Raw genomic sequence first — 20,861 nt, 5'->3', positions numbered from 1 at the left:
CAAATGATTTACTTTAAAGACAACTAAATATAAAACTACCTCCGTGTTGCTTCTTTAACGAGAGACTGGCCGGTAATCTAGTGGTTAAGCGCTCGCTCGTCACGCCGAGGTTCCTGGTTTGATGTCACACACTGTACAATGTTTGCAGCCCATTTCTGATGATAGTTCTCGAATATTGTCAAAAGCGCAGCAAAACCATACTCGCTCACTTCTTCAACCATACGACTTCACCTTTAACAAACAGCTAATTCCTGTTCAAAGAATTAAATAAACATTGTGTATCCAGTATCACGAAGATCGAAGCATAGAATAGAACATGTATTTTTAGCTCTGCTCAGCAAACAAACCACACTCGCATCTCAGTCAGCAGATAAGAACATCTTGTCTAAAGTATTCAATTAAAAGTATCCCTGGCTGACACGTGCAAATATAAGTGTGAAAAGCATACTTTATTTGAGGGTCTGAAAATGTATTTTTGTGTGATTAATGTTAAAGCGTCTTCTTCAGTGTCATGTTTACTCACTCGATGTACTCCGAGTTTCCTTACTTCATTCATGTTAATTATTGAGGAAAAGATGAGTATCAACCACTGTTCATGTGGATACAGCTGTCAACACCGTATGTATTGCCATTCGGATCACCAGAATCAAGCCTCCAGGACCAAGTGGTTTGTTTGTTTCTTTTAAATTGTGACCATGTTGACGTCGGCCGAATTGGGCTACAAATTGACAGGTTTTTCGTGTTTAGCGCACCCAGTGTTACAACTTAATTAGCGCAATGTAAGCATCTTCGCGAGGCGAAATGTTGACGAAGTTTTGATTAGCAATTTGCTAGGTATTTCTGCCCATGATGTCCATCACTGGATTGTCTTGTCCCGACTCGATTATTTACAGGACGCCGACATGTGCCGTGTTAAACAACAAACAAACAAAAGCTTAGGATATCGTGTGTCACATTTGAAATAATGATTTATGTGTTGTCTTGTTTGGCATAGAAGAAATTCCCAAAGATAATGTAAAGGAACCAGAATAATTCTGTTCAATGCTACAGCAAATGGATGAAAACAAAATGCCAAAACTAACAACCGATAAATCTAGTTATATTCATGAATAACACGAGGCACTTCATTTTTAGGTCTTTATTCACCAAGAACCACATAAATTAACAATAGCCCAAAAGTCTGCACCCATACAAAGAGAATTGTTCGATGTCACATTCGATGTCTTTGTAACATTCTCACATTAACATCTATGAAGCGTTTCGGAAATTATGACACATGTTTGTTTCTCAACTGATCGCGTAAGTAGTTTGTCTCAGATCAGTGTCCAGTCTGATCGGTTAACTGAGATATCACATGTGACAACGTTTTTAATGATGCCCACGTTTGTAAAAACAACCACATCCATTTAGTTGGATAAGTTAACAATGGCCAATCCCTCAACGTATTATCGACCATGAACACTGCTTTTACAACATGCATAGGCACTTCAGAATGGTGTATCCCGTCTGTTCTGGTAAAGCTGTGTATAAACACTTACTTCTGACAAATCCAGTGTGTAAGATAACAGTGATTAATCCATCAACGTGTTATCGATTAATCCTTTGATCGCTGATCATACCTCGATGGATCATACCTCGTTTGCCACGTGCTTATCACATAACATGTAATACATTCACCGCATCAGGCCTGGGTTCATAATTAACCAAATCTTAGATTAAAAAAATACCCCAGGCCCGAGAAATGACAAATGGGAACCACTGATTGCTATATATCCTAGACGGTACACACCATCATCTGCATAAACATACATGGACACATCAGAGCCGGGGATACACGTTGGTCCTGGCACGACAGCCGACATCTACTTATTGTAATAAAGTAGTTGTTCATCCATAGAACTTGTGTTTCTTCACCACACCAACTCCTAAGTGCCACTGAAAGAAGTTATCTGCTTTTTGAGTTACTGTGCATAGTTTTTGTCATGTAATTTGTCAGTGAATGACGACAAATAAACAAGAGTAGGGTTATATGTCTTGAAACATAGGGTGACTTCAAAGGACGCAGTACAGCCTATATGTTGTATAATATGTAATTAGTTAGTTAGTTAGTTAGTTAGTTAGTTAGTTAGTTAGCGTATTTGCTGTATACTAAACACATAAGTATACATGCACAGTTAATTAAATAGTTGTTATTTATTCAATTTGCATAGGCAGATGGTATACAATAATCATGCAATGGTCCACACAATCCAAATATGCTTTCACTGCGGGGCATTTTCTTCAAATAACAGCTTCCACCGTTCTTGTTTTAGCTGTTGGTGTATATTGTAGATAATTGATATTCGCCCTTTGTAATATCGAAATCTTCACTGATCAAGGGTAACCAATCTGTGTCCACAAACGTAACAAATGCGATTGCCACAAAGATTATCTCCGCTGTCCTTACAGACAGTAGCCCAGTATCTTGTCGCTCTCAGTTTCTCTTTGGCAGCAAGTCGACTCACAAAAGCTAGGTAAAGCCGCAGAATTATGTTTTTCGTTCACTGACGCCTAGCTTACATATGATGACCGGTGTTCGGATGTGATTTCCACTTTTCAAATATTCTGTGTTTGTAAGAGTTGTCTTTTCCTCATATAGCAGACGAAAACGTCATTGATAGGCTTGTTTTGATTGGATGCAAGATATCTTTTGGCCAATGAAATCGATTCTTTTACAGGGAACGATTCTCTCCGTGTTACGCCAAAATGTGCAATTTTGCAGTCATTGCTATTTTTCGTGTATAACATCTGTCCTTCAGTGGACCATTAGAAATAAAATTATTGGGTGAAGAAAGGAATATCATGAAGCTCTTACACAGAGATATTGAGAAAAACGGTGAAGGGTAAGTAGAAAAAAATAGAATAGAACAAAAATCAACAGTCATTCGTGGTGGCTCTCTTGTCACTTGTGGTTACTCTCTTCAATGCAAGACTCTTGTGTTTTTGCTTCAGTTTTTATTGATGTGATGCTACTTTTTCAAATGGAATTCGAAATTCTGAAATTCGAAAAATATTTCTTAGTGTATGACTCGGTCATTTTTTAATCTATCATGACCTGACATTAGTTTATACACGACACACCAAGCACATTTGGGCTCGTCAAATGATGGGGTAAACAAAAAGTTTTCTCGACCTGGGTACCATCGAAATGGACTGAACAGGAATCGTGAAACTAGCGACAAGAAAGCTATGTGTCCCAAGAAATAAGCTGGGTAAAAGAAGATATAAACAAAACTATGGTACAAAAAGATACATCACATTGTACCCCTGGTACATGTCGATGATACCCAGGTCGAGAACAGTTTTTTTACTTAGTTTTTGCCTAGGTCTGTTTTCTCATTGTCATTTGGACTTAGAAATATAAATTAATTGATTTTCTTTAAACCCACGCTCTGCAATGTTCCAGCTATTTGGTGATGGTCTGTTATTAATAAAGTCTGAACAAGACAATTCAGAGATTGACATCATGAGTATCGATCCATGTAATTTGGATGTGATGACATGCATCAACCAAGTCACTGAGCCTGACCACCATTTAGACACCTCTAACAACAAGCAGAGGTTGCTTGGGACCTAATGGTAATTGTACGACTTGAAACATATTTGTACATTTTACACATAATTTCAACGTACGTGCATGCACTTTACTATAAAGCACATTCATATAAAATTTGAAGTCAACATTAATAACTGACATTGTGCTCTGATAAGTCAATGGATATCAATTATCATTACATTCTAGAATTTATTTGGGACCATAAAAGACAATTAGTAAAATATACTGAAATTTCATCTTTTGCATTTTTTTGAATTTTTTTTTTTAGGAGGAAATAAAAGACAAGAAAACAATAATTTTACAATTGGAAAACATTTAAGAGTGCAGTTATCATCATTACTTGAATTCTTTTCAAGTTGTCTTTTTTAAAGTTATAAGGAGACAACTTGAAACCTAGACCTTTTCTGAGATTATTACCTAGTCGTCTGTTTTTAGTTGAAACACAATTTTACAATTTTTAAAATATATGTAAATCAATGTAGAAATCTGAACCTTTTCCAACTAGAACTGGACTAGCAACTTTTGATTTTGTAAAGCTCATCATCATGCATAATCAGCATTTATGCTTATGCTGGAGTTTTGTTCCAATTTATTAATTTACAGTTATCATTTGACTTCAGGTCTGTAACCCTGATACCAGAGGAGGCTGAAGACATGTGGCATGCGTATAACCTGGTGCAGGTGTCGGACTCACTACGCTCAACTACTATTAGGTGATTCATGGTCATTTGTTACTATTAAATACAGCTTTTCACTTTTTCACAAAGGAAAATTGTTTAATACATTTGATTACACAAGTTTACTGTGTGCAGTTGTTTAGCGCTCTGGCTGTGGTTCACGCTTCACAATCCTGCGTACCCCCCAGTCATTAGTGATACTTGTGTTTGGGTTAAGGGCAGGTTACCCCCAAGCTCTATCCTTGGCCACACTATGATACCTAGAATACTGTTCAAAGGGGAAGTAAACCCAACTCACTATCCTCAGCCTTTGGGTCTCCTTTTTGTTCAACATGATCAAGCACCCCTTTAGCATGTTTAGGACCATTAGGGTTGGGCACCACTTTCTGATCAAACACACCTTAACAATCCCCAGGGTTAGTTGTGGATTAGGGGAGGCTATCGCTCTTAACAAATTTATCTCAAGGTAGTCCAAGGTAGATCTGTGAATATTTTATCAAGTTTCTCAAAAGACTGAATACCACACATGCAGACAATTGAAAACAGTCGGTAAACAAGCTCAAAATATTTGTGGTGATGCCCATGGTACGCTGAAGTTTGGATTTGACAGGTTTTCTATGATCATGATGATAATCTACAATCATGATGAAATCATTGATTCTCATATCAAGCATCCTTGATTATCTAAGTCATCTCCCTTCTATTTTAATAAAACAAATGTATTCCCTGGTTCATTTGCTACAATTTCAGACCAGTTCAAACTACACTACGAAGAAAAAAACGTGAAATCAAATTACACTTCTGAGTGAGTGAAAGTATGTGGCAAGTTTGCTATACGAGAGATTGTGATGTTGTCACTTCCGAAAAGTTGCTTTGGTTTTACAAAGGTCCAGGATATTTAAATTGAACATGTGGATCCATATCAAGCTACAATGTTACTTTATTCCTCTAATTCTAGGAAAGTCCAAAATGAGTCGGCGACAGGAAGTGTGAGCGTCAACAAGGTGCGGACAACTCTGACTATTCAGGTGGAGGGCATCGACTTCGACACACAGGCGTGTGTGTTGCGGGTCAAGGGCAGGAACATCTGTGAGAACCAGTATGTCAGGGTAAGTTTAAAGCAGGAACATCTGTGAGAGCCAGTATGTCAGGGTAAGTTTAAAGCAGGAACATCTGTGAGAGTCAGTATGTGCGACTAAGCGTGATGGCAGGGACATCTAGGGAGTCTCTGCTTTTAAATACCCTTGAAGATCTGAAGGACCCCACTTAATTCTAAAACTGTATTGTACTTGCATTATGTGCCAAAGACCTACATACAACAAACCATCGTCTGCCACTTTGTTTCACTTATCATGCAAGGTATCGTGATACATATCAGATGGCACAGTTGGTGAATCGTCACAACCCTAGCCTGCCTAGTGACTTGGTTGACATGTCATCGTACCCCAATAGTGAGGATAGTTGCTCAAAATCTCAGTTGCTGTATTGGCGCAGACTTGATTATTCACAGGCCGCTGTCAAAGAGCCAGAATATTGCTGAATGCAGCATTAAAAAAAATCCTCGTTCACATTGTTTGTCAACTTTGGATTTCATTTCAGATGGGGGCCTACCACACCCTAGACCTGGAGCAGAACCGTCAGTTTACTATTGGCAAACATGAGTGGGACAGTGTCAGCATGGAGAGGATAGGTAGCCTCGTCTTCTCAAGCTACAAGCTTGTTTGTTCTGTTATAGCCAACTGACACTTATTTTGACTTGCCATGTTAAACAGACTTGATTATTTATAGCATGTGTTTTGACCCCAGGAACAGAAATATTGCTTCATGCAAGTGTGCTACAGTCATAAACATATTTAATGTGCCCTTTGAAATTTAATAATTAATTGGGTGGCATACCTGCAGGGTGTGGAGACAACGCTGTCCGTGTATTTGGGGTAAGTGTTCGGGGGAAGTTTGGGGCTATGGATACTGTTATCAACAAATGTTGAGTGGTGACTGCCTGCACCAGAGAGTTTGACGTAGTCACACACTTTCTCTAGCACTGGTAGGTATGTCAGCTTCAGTGTAAGGCTCTCCACAATATACTAGTAGGTATGCTACCTTCCCTACAACAAGAATACTTTTTAATGATAAAAATGAAATGGGTATTCTTTTCTTTAACATGCTGATTAAGTGTGTTCATATGTTCATCACTTTCCATGTGTTTGTCCAGTAACGTGTGTGAAAGTACATTTATCTCCTGCTTCATAAACATGTATCATGATGAGGTTATTTTGTCAAAGAAATTTTATTTGAGATGTGAGCCCTTAGCATGTTTAGGAATTGGGGACTAACTTTGGCTGTACTATGATTTTGAATGTGCCTTTGCCACTCTAACATGGTCGAGGGCACGCCAGAAACCCATGATTGTGGGTTCGAATCCCGGTTCACCCCAATTATGTTTCTAGGTTTGTCAGCACCATACCCGTGCTCGTGGGTTTCACCGAAGTGGTAAACGTCTGAGACCTGCATCACTTCGGGCTTTCCTCCCACATTAAGCTGACACACTGTGATATAAGTGGAATGCTGTTAAAAGCGGCGTTAAACCCAACTCATCACTAACATGGTCGACATTAATGAAGATTAATTCAGTTCCTCATTCAAATAGTTACAAAATCCTCCCATTTATGAAAAAATCTCTGACAATTTATGACGTTACATATCAATTACTCGGGTATTTAGAAGCCACTGTGATATATCTGTAATAAGGTTTGTTTGTTATTTAATGCCACACTCAGCAACATTCCAGCGGTATGTAAATAAATCAAGCCTGACCACCCAATCCCATTCTTACGACATGGTTTGCTGAAGACCATTTCTAACAAATGTGTAAAATAATTTTGAAATTAATGTTGCCTGACCATCTTCAAAGTGACCTGCCTGCAATGTAAACATTATAAATATTGAGACATCGCAAGGACAATTGCCAGACAGTGAGGCAGGTGGAGGAAAATTTCATACAGCCCGACAGAAAGGTTATCAACCACGGGGCAGGCTGTTATTTTGGACACTGATTCTAACTCTGATTTTCAGGGGGTTCTTTAATAATGTTAATTAAAGTGTAAAACAACATTCACTCATTTCCACAATTGGCTCGCTGACTTAGTTGAAGCAGGTCAACGATCCCAATTGCATGGATCGATGCTCATGCTATCAATCACTGGATTGTCTGTCCCAACTTGATTATTTACAGACCGCCGTCATATAGCTGGACTATTGTTGAGTCCTAATTTGCCTGCCAGGGGCACTTGATTAAAATACCACAATACACTTTACATAGTGAGTGCGGCGTAAAACAACAACCCCCCAAAAAACTTTCCACTATTGAAAGAATAAATTGTTTGATAGGCATTACTTAGAAGTTGACGGATGACAAGATAGACACAATTTTATGGATAACAACTTCTTTAATACTGTGAAAAGCGACATTTCGGTATAGATCCTTATACCGTTGTCAAGCAAGACTGAATGAGTATACGGATCTATACCGAAACGTCGCTTTTCACAGTATTAATGAAGTTGTTATCCATAAAATTGTGTCTATCTTGTCAATTGAAAGATTGTTGCAGTCTATTCTCATCATGACTCTCTGTTACAGAGAATGCCTGTGACCCGACGCAGCACGCTGACCTGGCCGCCGTGGTGATGCAGGAGGGGCTTGCCCACGTGTGTCTTGTCACATCCAGTATGACGCTGGTTAGGGCAAAGATAGAGGTCAACATCCCCAGGAAGAGGAAGGGGATGTGTGATCAACACACCAAGGTAATTTGGGTTCAATTCCCCACGTGTGTTCTCTATTGGGATATTGCTTGGAGAATTCTAAAACATGTGCAAACACTTTCACAATGTGTCAGGTTGGGGGTGGGGGTAGTCAAGTGGTAAAAGCATTGTCTTGTCAAGCTGAAAACCCTGGTGTGATTCTACACTTCATTAAAATGTGTGAAGTCTAGTCTTTGTGTTTCCCTTCGAGATATTGCTAAAACGTGTGTGGTGAGTTGGGGAGTGGATGTGGATGTGGATGTTGAGCGATGTGGTGAAACTATTGGCTCATCATGCTGAAGACTCATGTGTGCAATTCCCCACATTCTGAAGGTTGCATCTGATAGCGTATTGATAGTCACATAATGACAATACAAGGATCCTGCTATCACAAACTCCTTGTATAAATAAAGAAGTGATGGCACATCTCTACAGCTACACCGTATACTCAAACACTGGCAAGTGTGATGAATGTGTTGTAAACCCGTGAAGATCCGGGGTAGAATAGGTGTTCAGCAACCCATGCTTGTCGTAATAGGCGACTATGCTTGTCGTAAGAGGCGACTAACGGGATCGGGTGGTCAGACTCGCAGACTTGGTTGAGGCATGTCATCGATACCAATTGCGTAGATCGATGTTCATGATGTCAATCACTGGATTGTCTGGTCCAGACTAGATTATTTACAGACTGCTGTCATAGCTGAAATATTGCTGAGTGCAGCGTTAAACAACAAACAAACAAGAATGTGTTGTAATGATTCTACTTCAAACTGGGTGGAATTAAGTTGAGCATGATTATGCAAAATTTGTTTATAACAACATTGTTTGCTGGCAATAATTTTGATTTTGATATTTTTTTCAGGGTCTTAATAGGTTTTATGATCAGATTGTTCAAGCAATATTGAGACACATCAATTTTGACAGTAAGTGATAAACTTTATGTAGAATGATTGAAATCTCATTCGAAAGGGACAATTATTTTTGTAATAAACAATCGTAACTTTGTTACTGAAACAGTAAATACTCAAATACAAAATTAACAATGTTATTAGAATAACATTTCAACAAAAAAATGTGTTCTCAGCAGTAGAAATTAACAGCTTTAGCCTACTTAATATGATGATAACATATAGCATGATATAGAAAAAACCTTTAAAAAGGGCAAATTTCTACTAGTCCTTATGACACCTTAACTATTGGGGAGTTTGGCAAGGGCTATAGATAGGACTAGTGCCAATTTCTAATACGTGTTCTTTTCTTTCAGTTGTTAAATGTGTGCTTATTGCAAGTCCAGGCTTTGTAAAGGTTGGTATCAACAAGTTATGTTATCAGACTTTATAAATTACAAAACACATTGATAGTCCTGTCCATTGCTGATTGATCTGACTGATTCAATATTCAGATTGCTAACCAACACAACTGACCAGACTTGTTGTGATCCTGATGACATTGGTTGAAGTTTCATTCGGGAAGAGGGGCGGTCTGGTAGCCTAGTGGTTAAAACGTTCGCTCGTCACGCCAAAGACCCGGTACATGGGTACAATGTGTGAAGCCCATTTCTGGTGTCCTCCGTCATGATATTGCTGGAATATTGCTAAAAGCGGCGTAAATTCATACTCACTCACTCACTCACTCACTCACTCACTCACTCACTCTCCCCACTCGCTCTCCCCACTCGCTCTCCCACTCACTCACTCACTCACTCACTCACTCACTCACTCTCCCCACTCGCTCTCCCCACTCACTCTCCCACTCACCACCCACCCATTAAAACTATCATGTTATTGATATAGTAAGAAGGTAAGGGAGAAGTCGATTGATTTTCCATTAGTCTGCAATCTGGAACCAATCTGATTATACAAACAACAAAGTAAATTCATCTGGAAAACATGATCTGTCATAAACCTTTTCAAAATTCACTATGATGGTATTCCCAAAGACATAAACAAAAGTATGAACGTTACTTCATTTGGGGTTAGAGGGCAAATTTCAAGATACTTGTAATGGGCGTGCACACACTGGTGGCAGCGATGTTACTGAGAGTGTAACGAAGGTGTCACGCGCTGGGAAGGAGCTTGATTCTTCCTGAGGCAAGGGTGTTAACTCTTGCCGACCTAGGTTGGAATTTGGAGTTATATTTTGGCTGGCCTAAAAAGTCTATGCAGAGGCCAATCAAAATCTAAGGGAATCGACATCCGGTCAGATTTCAGACGATTGTAGGATTTGAAAAGAATGTGCAGCATCAACTGGGCATCGACAGATATGTTCCAAATCTTATCCTGTGTATGATCAACTTACTGAAGTGATTACAACATGAATCTTAATTATTGATCAGATCATCTTGACCGGGTGCAGCCATTTCGTGTGAAGCAAATGCAAGTTATATCAGTGGTAGAATCTGATTGGTTAATGAGGGACACAGAAGGGACAAAACTCGTAGTTGGCATTGGTGGCACTGAGATCGAGCCATGAAATTTCACTAGTGCGACAAGGATGGAAACGACTTTTAAAGTCAGTTAACTCTCTTGCCTCGGGAAGATGTGATATAGGTGGAATGTTGCTGACTGAGACGTTACATGTTACCACTTGTTGTTTACTTCAGGATCAGTTCCATGAGTACATGACAACCACAGCTGTGAAGAATGACTACAAGTTGCTGATTGACAACAAGTCCAAGTTTGTCCTTGTGCACTCATCTTCAGGATTCAAACACTCACTGAAGGGTAAGCAGTTATCAAGGACAGTATTCACTGGAAGTTCTTAACTTCTTTAAGTGAAGATAATGTCTGAGACATAACTTTTAAGACAAAGGTTATTCTTTTTTGGTTTTGTGTTGTTTTTTTCCATTCATATTTTGTTAATATCAGAACAATGTAAAGATAGGAGTTCTCTTGAGGACTTTTATGTTCTTTAAACACTTTCTGAACAGGTGCTTGTTATTGTGTCACATGACTCATCACATGATACATTTTGTTCCCTCCTAAATAAAGTAGTACCAAAATGTTTATAAAATGCACATGAATATGATATATGTGATGGAAATTCCTGCTAACAGCTCCTCTTACAGCTCTAAGGTTATTAAAAATATAAAACAATGGACTATTGTTAAATTACATGATAAACAGTGGCATGATTATTGTGAACTAAAACCAAAAAAACCCTGTTGTTTTTATTGTTGATTTTTAATGATTCAGTTTAAATATGATCTGTTAATCTGTACAGTAATTGTCTTAATTTGAAATTATGAGTATGCAGCTGTGCAACTTTTATTTATGTACAGACATTCCCAAGTGTAATTGTTAAGATATGGTGTGCTTCTCGAAAGTTTCAATGTCATTTTGTTCTGACTTGTAAACAAGTAATGCTTGCTTGCAGAGGTGTTGTCGGACCCGACTGTGACGTCCAAGCTGGCAGACACCAAGGCAGCAGGGGAAGTGAGGGCCCTGGAGGACTTCTATCAGATGCTGCAGACCGATCCCAACAGGGCGTACTATGGGTAGGTCTCAGCACAGAGTGTAGGCTGGAGAAAAACATGACCACCAGCTTGCTCGAGCTTAGTAGGTTTTGTGTGTTTGTTGTGTAACGCCACACTCAGCAATTTTCCAGCTAAATGACGGCTACCTGTTAAATATCAAGCCTGGAACTTGACAATCAAGGGATCAATGAGATCCACAATGATCCACAATGATCCACAACGATCCACAACGATCCACAATGATCCACCCTGTTGGGTTATGATGACACACTATCAACTAAGTCACCAAGCCAACCATCAGGACATAGGATGCTCAGGACCAATTCTTACCCTGAATGGGGTGCTGGAAGCTTAATTAGAGTGGCACAGGTGTTCCTGTGGTCTATGCCTCAAATCACTAAGCTTGGTTTGTCGCCACCATACCCATGATAGTGTGTATGTGACTAGGACTGCATCATTTGGGGCGTTCCTCTCACTCAAAGCTTTGATGAGACTGTAGTAATGTTCTTAACAGAGATAAACAGAACTGACTCGGGCTGAAAACTTAGATTGTGAAACCCAGCAGAATGATTCTGTTTCTTGAATGAAGGGGCCTTGATCATGTTGACTGGGTCATGATCTGTAATGTGTACAAATAGACAAGGGCAGACAATGGGAAAATGTTGCTGGAGCAAGGTGAAGTGACACTTGGTGAAAGATGACTCCTTTGTCTATTTATTTACAGTCAAACCCAGTTATCTCAAAGTCCAATCCCTGGTTGTTTTGAGTAGACACAATTTTTTTTGAAAAACACAACTAAGCACTAGTTAGACTTTGTATCAAGTATACACACATCTCACAAGATCTCACACAGGTGCTCTGGTTGATTGGGAGAGAAAATTGTTTGCACTGGCCATTGTGGTTGCCTCCAATTCCTTATTTGTTGTATTTCATTTAAATGATGCTTGATGGGGTCAGAACAGATGGGGAAAAACGGTGTTGTGAGTATCAATGGTGGTTACATGTTATGAACTGAAGTGTTTTAATTCCAGGGTGAAGCATGTGGAGAAGGCAGCCGACCTGCAGGCTGTGGAGATCTTGTTGGTGTCGGACGAACTCTTTCGGTAAGAACATTTGGTATTGTGCATTTGAAACGTGGACATGACCAGTGATTATTCTCATACATGTACAAGTTATCTCATTTTTAGTTGTGTAATGTTTATTTATTTATTTGGAGGGGGGAGTGGGGGAAGGGGGGGGGGGAGTTGACATGCCTCAACCAAGTCGGCAAGCTTGACCAAATGATCCTGTTATTCACCTCTTACGACAAGCATAGTCTCCATTTACGGCAAGCATGGGTTGTGAGATGTGTGACCAATGATCATTGAAACAAGGTCCAGAATACCCAAAATACTTCTGATGTGGGAACAGCCATTAAAATCAATGAAGAAAAGGAAGTTATCAAAGCAGCCACTGAGAGAGGTTGTTGCAATCCCTTTTATAAAAATATTGTCATCATCCAATCACAAGTCATGTTTCAAAAGTGAATATTCTGCAGTCAGATTTACAGGTAAGTCGTTATTAGTGCATGTATAAGTTTGTATGCCTCTCCCACTTTATCTCTCCTTTTAGAAACCTACCATTGTGGGTTCGAATGCAGGTTTGCCCCAATTATATTTCCAGGTTTGCCAGCACAATACCCGTGCTTCTGGGTTTCACCGAAGTGGTAAACGTCTGAGACCTGCATCACATTAAGCTGACATGCCGTGATATAACTGGAATAATGTTAAAAGCGGCGTCACTCACTCACTCACTCACTCACTCACTCACTCACTCACTCCTTTTAGATTTGGATGGGGGACCTTCCATCCAAGGTTTTTCTCGGATGAACTATTGTATGTGGAGAATGAGCAGTACAGTGTAACCTATTTGTTATGATATATTTGCTCTTGGTTCAGATACTCTTTCCCAAATAACTAGTCCTTAATTGAGACAGTTCAATCCTAACAATTTTTAAACAGTTGTTTTGCTACTTTCCCAAGGATTGTAAGGCTGTTTCTTAGGTCACATTTGTTGTAAACATGTCTGTTATCAGAAATGTTGAGGTGTATTTGACTTGCAGATTCCATTACTGGTACATTGTGTAAATCAGAATTAGAAATTTGTTATTGTTTATAAGACTAGTTCAGAAGACGTGTAGCAAAATCCTTTCACTAGTTCTATGAGTTTTTAGCAAATCCTGCTTGAAAGAAAAACAATGTTTCTATGTTTACACTTTCTGTCACGTTTATTGTGTTGCAATTTGTAGCAAACTTGAAGCATTGAGAACTGGTTCCAGATTTTGGCCCTCAAATGCTGCTAGACAAGTACTAGTCAATGAGGATTATTACATGTCCTCAGCACAATTTGACTAGTCTAGGGCCAGTGAACTTGAGTGAATTTCAAAGTCTGTGAAGTTTGGTTTCCACTGTTCTGATCTTGCTGCCATTCTGATAAATAGAGAGTCCAGGTTGAGCGATCGTAAGGTGATCGTTACACCGATACCTTAACATAGACTTCCGACAATCTTAGCACTAAGGTTGATTTGTACAACAGCACCAGGTGGTAGCCTTTGGGTTAAGGTGTTTACTTACGTCTTCTGAAGCCCATTGATGGTGTTTTCCCACCCTATTGTTGCTGGAATATGTAGAGAGGCAACGTGAAACTTAGGTCCCTCACTATGGTGTTCCCCAGCCTATTGTTGCTGGAATATGTAGAGAGGCAACGTGAAACTTAGGTCCCTCACTATGGTGTTTTCCCAGCCTATTGTTGCTGGAATATGTAGAGAGGCAACGTGAAACTTAGGTCCCTCACTATGGTGTTCCCCGACCTATTGTTGCTGGAATATGTAGAGAGGCAACGTGAAACTTAGGTCCCTCACTATGGTGTTCCCCGACCTATTGTTGCTGGAATATGTAGAGAGGCAACGTGAAACTTAGGTCCCTCACTATGGTGTTCCCCAGCCTATTGTTGCTGGAATATGTAGAGAGGCAACATGAAACTTAGGTCCCTCACTATGGTGTTCCCCAGCCTATTGTTGCTGGAATATGTAGAGAGGCAACGTGAAACTTAGGTCCCTCTCTATGGTGTTCCCCAGCCTATTGTTGCTGGAATATGTAGAGGGGCAACGTGAAACTTAAGTCCCTCACTATGGTGTTCCCCGACCTATTGTTGCTGGAATATGTAGAGAGGCAACGTGAAACTTAGGTCCCTCACTATGGTGTTTTCCCACCCTATTGTTGCTGGAATATGTAGAGAGCCAACGTGAAACTTAGGTCCCTCACTATGGTGTTTTCCCAGCCTATTGTTGCTGGAATATGTAGAGAGGCAACGTGAAACTTAGGTCCCTCACTATGGTGTTCCCCAGCCTATTGTTGCTGGAATATGTAGAGAGGCAACGTGAAACTTAGGTCCCTCACTATGGTGTTCCCCAGCCTATTGTTGCTGGAATATGTAGAGAGGCAACGTGAAACTTAGGTCCCTCACTATGGTGTTCCCCAGCCTATTGTTGCTGGAATATGTAGAGAGGCAACGTGAAACTTAGGTCCCTCACTATGGTGTTCCCAACCCTATTGTTGCTGGAATATGTAGAGAGGCAACGTGAAACTTAGGTCCCTCACTATGGTGTTTCCAACCCTATTGTTGCTGGAATATGTAGAGAGGCAACGTGAAACTTAGGTCCCTCACTATGGTGTTCCCCAGCCTATTGTTGCTGGAATATGTAGAGGGGCAACGTGAAACTTAGGTCCCTCAATATAGTGTTCCCCACCCTATTGTTGCTGGAATATGTAGAGGGGCAACGTGAAACTTAGGTCCCTCAATATAGTGTTCCCCACCCTATTGTTGCTGGAATATGTAGAGGGGCAACGTGAAACTTAGGTCCCTCACTATGGTGTTCCCCAGCCTATTGTTGCTGGAATATGTAGAGAGGCAACGTGAAACTTAGGTCCCTCACTATGGTGTTCCCAACCCTATTGTTGCTGGAATATGTAGAGAGGCAACGTGAAACTTAGGTCCCTCACTATGGTGTTCCCCACCCTATTGTTGCTGGAATATGTAGAGAGGCAACGTGAAACTTAGGTCCCTCACTATGGTGTTCCCCAGCCTATTGTTGCTGGAATATGTAGAGAGGCAACGTGAAACTTAGGTCCCTCACTATGGCGTTCCCCACCCTATTGTTGCTGGAATATGTAGAGAGGCAACGTGAAACTTAGGTCCCTCACTATGGCGTTCCCCAGCCTATTGTTGCTGGAATATGTAGAGAGGCAACGTGAACCTTAGGTCCCTCACTATGGCGTTCCCCACCCTATTGTTGCTGGAATATGTAGAGGGGCAACGTGAAACTTAGGTCCCTCACTATGGCGTTCCCCAGCCTATTGTTGCTGGAATATGTAGAGAGGCAACGTGAAACTTAGGTCCCTCACTATGGTGTTTTCCCAGCCTATTGTTGCTGGAATATGTAGAGAGGCAACGTGAAACTTAGGTCCCTCACTCTGGTGTTCCCCACCCTATTGTTGCTGGAATATGTAGAGAGGCAACGTGAAACTTAGGTCCCTCACTATGGTGTTCCCCGACCTATTGTTGCTGGAATATGTAGAGGGGCAACGTGAAACTTAGGTCCCTCTCTATGGTGTTCCCCAGCCTATTGTTGCTGGAATATGTAGAGAGGCAACGTGAAACTTAGGTCCCTCACTATGGTGTTTTCCCACCCTATTGTTGCTGGAATATGTAGAGAGGCAACGTGAAACTTAGGTCCCTCACTATGGTGTTCCCCAGCCTATTGTTGCTGGAATATGTAGAGGGGCAACGTGAAACTTAGGTCCCTCACTATGGTGTTCCCCAGCCTATTGTTGCTGGAATATGTAGAGGGGCAACGTGAAACTTAGGTCCCTCACTATGGTGTTCCCCAGCCTATTGTTGCTGGAATATGTAGAGAGGCAACGTGAAACTTAGGTCCCTCACTATGGTGTTCCCCGACCTATTGTTGCTGGAATATGTAGAGGGGCAACGTGAAACTTAGGTCCCTCTCTATGGTGTTCCCCAGCCTATTGTTGCTGGAATATGTAGAGAGGCAACGTGAAACTTAGGTCCCTCACTATGGTGTTTTCCCAGCCTATTGTTGCTGGAATATGTAGAGAGGCAACGTGAAACTTAGGTCCCTCACTATGGTGTTTTCCCAGCCTATTGTTGCTGGAATATGTAGAGAGGCAACGTGAAACTTAGGTCCCTCACTATGGTGTTCCCCGACCTATTGTTGCTGGAATATGTAGAGAGGCAACGTGAAACTTAGGTCCCTCACTATGGTGTTCCCGGCCTATTGTTGCTGGAATATGTAGAGAGGCAACGTGAAACTTAGGTCCCTCTCTATGGTGTTCCCCAGCCTATTGTTGCTGGAATATGTAGAGAGGCAACGTGAAACTTAGGTCCCTCACTATGGTGTTCCCCAGCCTATTGTTGCTGGAATATGTAGAGAGGCAACGTGAAACTTAAGTCCCTCACTATGGTGTTCCCCAGCCTATTGTTGCTGGAATATGTAGAGAGGCAACGTGAAACTTAGGTCCCTCACTATGGTGTTTTCCCAGCCTATTGTTGCTGGAATATGTAGAGAGGCAACGTGAAACTTAGGTCCCTCACTATGGTGTTCCCCAGCCTATTGTTGCTGGAATATGTAGAGAGGCAACGTGAAACTTAGGTCCCTCACTATGGTGTTCCCAACCCTATTGTTGCTGGAATATGTAGAGAGGCAACGTGAAACTTAAGTCCCTCACTATGGTGTTTCCAACCCTATTGTTGCTGGAATATGTAGAGAGGCAACGTGAAACTTAGGTCCCTCACTATGGTGTTCCCCAGCCTATTGTTGCTGGAATATGTAGAGGGGCAACGTGAAACTTAGGTCCCTCAATATAGTGTTCCCCACCCTATTGTTGCTGGAATATGTAGAGGGGCAACGTGAAACTTAGGTCCCTCACTATGGTGTTCCCCAGCCTATTGTTGCTGGAATATGTAGAGAGGCAACGTGAAACTTAGGTCCCTCACTATGGTGTTCCCAACCCTATTGTTGCTGGAATATGTAGAGAGGCAACGTGAAACTTAGGTCCCTCACTATGGTGTTCCCCACCCTATTGTTGCTGGAATATGTAGAGAGGCAACGTGAAACTTAGGTCCCTCACTATGGTGTTCCCCAGCCTATTGTTGCTGGAATATGTAGAGAGGCAACGTGAAACTTAGGTCCCTCACTATGGTGTTTTCCCACCCTATTGTTGCTGGAATATGTAGAGAGGCAACGTGAAACTTAGGTCCCTCACTATGGTGTTCCCCAGCCTATTGTTGCTGGAATATGTAGAGGGGCAACGTGAAACTTAGGTCCCTCACTATGGCGTTCCCCACCCTATTGTTGCTGGAATATGTAGAGGGGCAACGTGAAACTTAGGTCCCTCACTATGGCGTTCCCCAGCCTATTGTTGCTGGAATATGTAGAGAGGCAACGTGAACCTTAAGTCCCTCACCAGCCAGCTTCTTGTTCCAGGTCCAATGACATACAACAGCGGAAGCGGTACGTGAACCTGGTGGACAAGGTGCGTGACAATGGAGGAGACGTGAGGATATTCTCCAGTTTACATGTGTCGGGAGAACGTAAGTATAGGCTGTGTGTTGTCTGTGATTTGACTCTCTGAGGAATCTGGGACAGAAAAGGTCCCCTGTCTCCACTGTTTGCTGTAAGAAAATAGAAGCGACAAAACCCTTTCCATATTCAATAGAAATCTCTGCCAAAAGCATAGTCGATTGTACGATTCCAACTATATTGTGAGCATGTGTCTATGAATCACTATCAAATAGTGATGATACCAGGTATGTCAGAGACAAACGTGAGGGTCCCAGGTGACAAACAGTTTGTGTTTTATCATTTCCCTGACAACATGGATCATTGCTCATGATATCAGCCATTGGTTTGCTCTGTCGTGACTTGATAATTTACAGCCTGTTGTGATATACCTGGAATACCGGTATTACTGCCTGGCATTAAACATTATTCTCTTTCATGATTCCAGAGCAAATTTGAAAAATTGAATTGTTGTTGATGGTTCTAATGACAAATGTTTCCAAACTGTTGTTGAATTAATAAAGTAGCTTAAGTTTACCTTGTGTTGGGCTAGAATCAAAAGTTTTTAACCCTTACATTATTTGTTGGTTTTACTTGTTGATCACTCCTTTGGGACTCTGATGAGAATAGGTCTCCAGCACCCCATTCTTGTTTTTAGAGAGGGTGATTTAGCATCATTGTAGTCAGACATGCTCATGTTATCGACCACTGATCTCACTCTTTGTCCCACCATCCAGACCAATTGTTTACTGACCTCCATGGGTGAAATGTTGCTAACTGCGGTGTAGGACATGCACTCACTCACTACTTGTTAATCATTGTAACCTTTTCCTCCCTCAGAGCTGGGCCAGCTGTCCGGTGTGTGTGCCATCTTGCGCTTCCCCATGCCTGATGATGAGGATGACTCTGATGATGAAGACTAGCCTTATGTTATGAATGTGTATACAAGCTGATCTGTGATGAGGACATGTCTCTCCAGGGTGGCTCACCCGGGCTGCCAGGGTGGTTCAGAGAGCAGCCAGGGTGGTCCATTGGTTGCCAGGGTGGTTCAGAGAGCAGCCAGGGTGGTCCATTGGTTGCCAGGGTGGTTCAGAAAGCAGCCAGGGTGGTCCATTGGTTGCCAGGGTGGTTCAGAGAGCAGCCAGGGTGGTCCATGGGGTTGTAAGGATATTCCGTGGGATTGCCAGTGTGAGTATTGAGGCTGCCAGGGTGGTTCAAATAGCAGCCAGGGTGGTTGGGGTGCTGTCAGGATAGTACATGGGGCTTCTAAGGTTGATCAAGATGCTGTCAGAGAGGCTGACAGAGAGGCTGACAGTAGTCTGACGTTGAAAATCGGGGGTGGCTGGTGGGACTCTGATCAAAGCGATTAGGCCTTTCCAGAACCAGTCATCTTTTACGGTTTCTGGGCAAGGAGTGAAAAGAGTCACTTTTGAAGACATGGCATGTATGTTAGCTAACAGAGCTAGAAAGATTGCAACCTCTACTAAGCAGCTGGTATAGGACAAGAATGATTTGCTGGAGCCTCAATACATCAGGATCTTTTGTGTACAAGTAGCACCATCTGAGCTTGTACACCATACTGCATATGTCTTTCACAAGCCTTGAAGACGTGTAGCTGTTAGTGACATTATTGTATGCCTATTCATTATTCATATCCTGACAAAAACCATTTTAGTTGATGTGGCTGATATAGTCAATTTCAATTTAACTCAAGAACTGTTAACAAGGAAGACTTTCAGATTTCATCTTCTTTTATTCTTTCAGTGCAATGTTTTGGTACAGATGCTGGTACTGTTATCAAGAAAGTCTTGTACAACTAGATTTGGAATTGTGATATAATACAGCTTGCATAATGCCACTTAAAGATGTTATCAAAAAACCATTATAAAACAAACACACCTGCCAGTTTTTCAGTCCACTAGTCCTCCTAATGATAACATAACAAAACCGTTTTAAGATGGCAATTGTCTACTTGTCCTTATGATTCCTTAACAATGGGCAGTTTGGCATGGATTATAGGACAAGTGCCAATTTCAAACGATGACTGTCTGGATGCCTCTCCACTTGAATGCCACATTATAAATTGATATTAATAAGAATAAACTTCAAAACAAAGGACAATGGTCTGAAATGATAGAAAACTCGAGGTTTTTGAGGATTTGTAGAAATACTGACTGCCTGTGAATGTTCCCCAATGAGCCCAACCTGGGAGTCTGTCATTAATGAGTTTGTGAATGCTTGTAAGTTATTGTCATTGAATGATTGAAAGAGTGTGTTCATAGCCAGTTAGTTCTCCACAGACATTGTATCATGTAGGATGAATATGATTCTGGTTGAAATAAAACCTTAAGCAAGGATGTGGGTTATTTCCCCTTAAGATGTGGATGGATCTGTTAAACCAAGGGTGACCTTCTTGTTCTGTTTGTTCTGGGTTACTTCATTGTCATAAGAGCATACCGTATTTGATGTAATAAGTGCCTGGGGTGCTCTCAAAATTAGAAATAGGGGGCTCTTATTAGAATATTATTTTGGTGAAAGAAAAAACATAGTTGAAAGATTGTAAATTTCATAGTTTATGCTGACAGCCTGAAATGATACAAAAGAAAAGTATGTGCATATCATACACGACAGATATATTTTCCTGAATTTAATTGGCCAATAATTAAGGGTGCATATAACACACGAGTGCGGATTATA

At 41.1% G+C, this 20,861-nt stretch overlaps 1 protein-coding gene across 1 annotated transcript; it reads left to right on the top strand.

Moving 5' to 3' along the window:
• The first annotated feature begins 2,730 nt into the window (after nt 1-2,730).
• LOC139456311 (protein pelota-like) lies at nt 2,731-19,457 on the top strand. The gene is made up of 12 exons (XM_071237940.1): nt 2,731-2,882; nt 4,216-4,308; nt 5,231-5,381; nt 5,872-5,962; nt 7,910-8,073; nt 8,933-8,993; nt 9,335-9,375; nt 10,673-10,793; nt 11,446-11,566; nt 12,577-12,648; nt 18,090-18,196; nt 19,005-19,457. The coding sequence occupies exons 1-12, from the start codon at nt 2,842-2,844 to the stop codon at nt 19,085-19,087; spliced, it is 1,146 nt and encodes a 381-aa protein (XP_071094041.1). The 5' UTR covers nt 2,731-2,841; the 3' UTR covers nt 19,088-19,457.
• Nucleotides 19,458-20,861: the final 1,404 nt, after the last annotated feature.

This window comes from Haliotis cracherodii, unplaced genomic scaffold (genome assembly GCF_022045235.1).
Source record: "Haliotis cracherodii isolate W230 unplaced genomic scaffold, xgHalCrac1.p SCAF_11, whole genome shotgun sequence".
Taxonomy (NCBI): Eukaryota; Metazoa; Mollusca; class Gastropoda; order Lepetellida; family Haliotidae; genus Haliotis; species Haliotis cracherodii.
This window is presented reverse-complemented; position numbering and strand designations above follow the sequence as displayed.

What these genes read in the sequence shown, in the direction of transcription:
- LOC139456311 (XM_071237940.1), top strand. Translation starts at nt 2,842, where the DNA reads ATGAAGCTCTTACACAGAGATATTGAGAAAAACGGTGAAGG. An exon ending in TGTCAGCATGGAGAGGATAG is followed by an intron (nt 5,963 to 7,909) that starts GTAGCCTCGTCT and finishes TCTCTGTTACAG; the next exon opens with AGAATGCCTGTGACCCGACG. An exon ending in TGTGTGATCAACACACCAAG is followed by an intron (nt 8,074 to 8,932) that starts GTAATTTGGGTT and finishes TATTTTTTTCAG; the next exon opens with GGTCTTAATAGGTTTTATGA.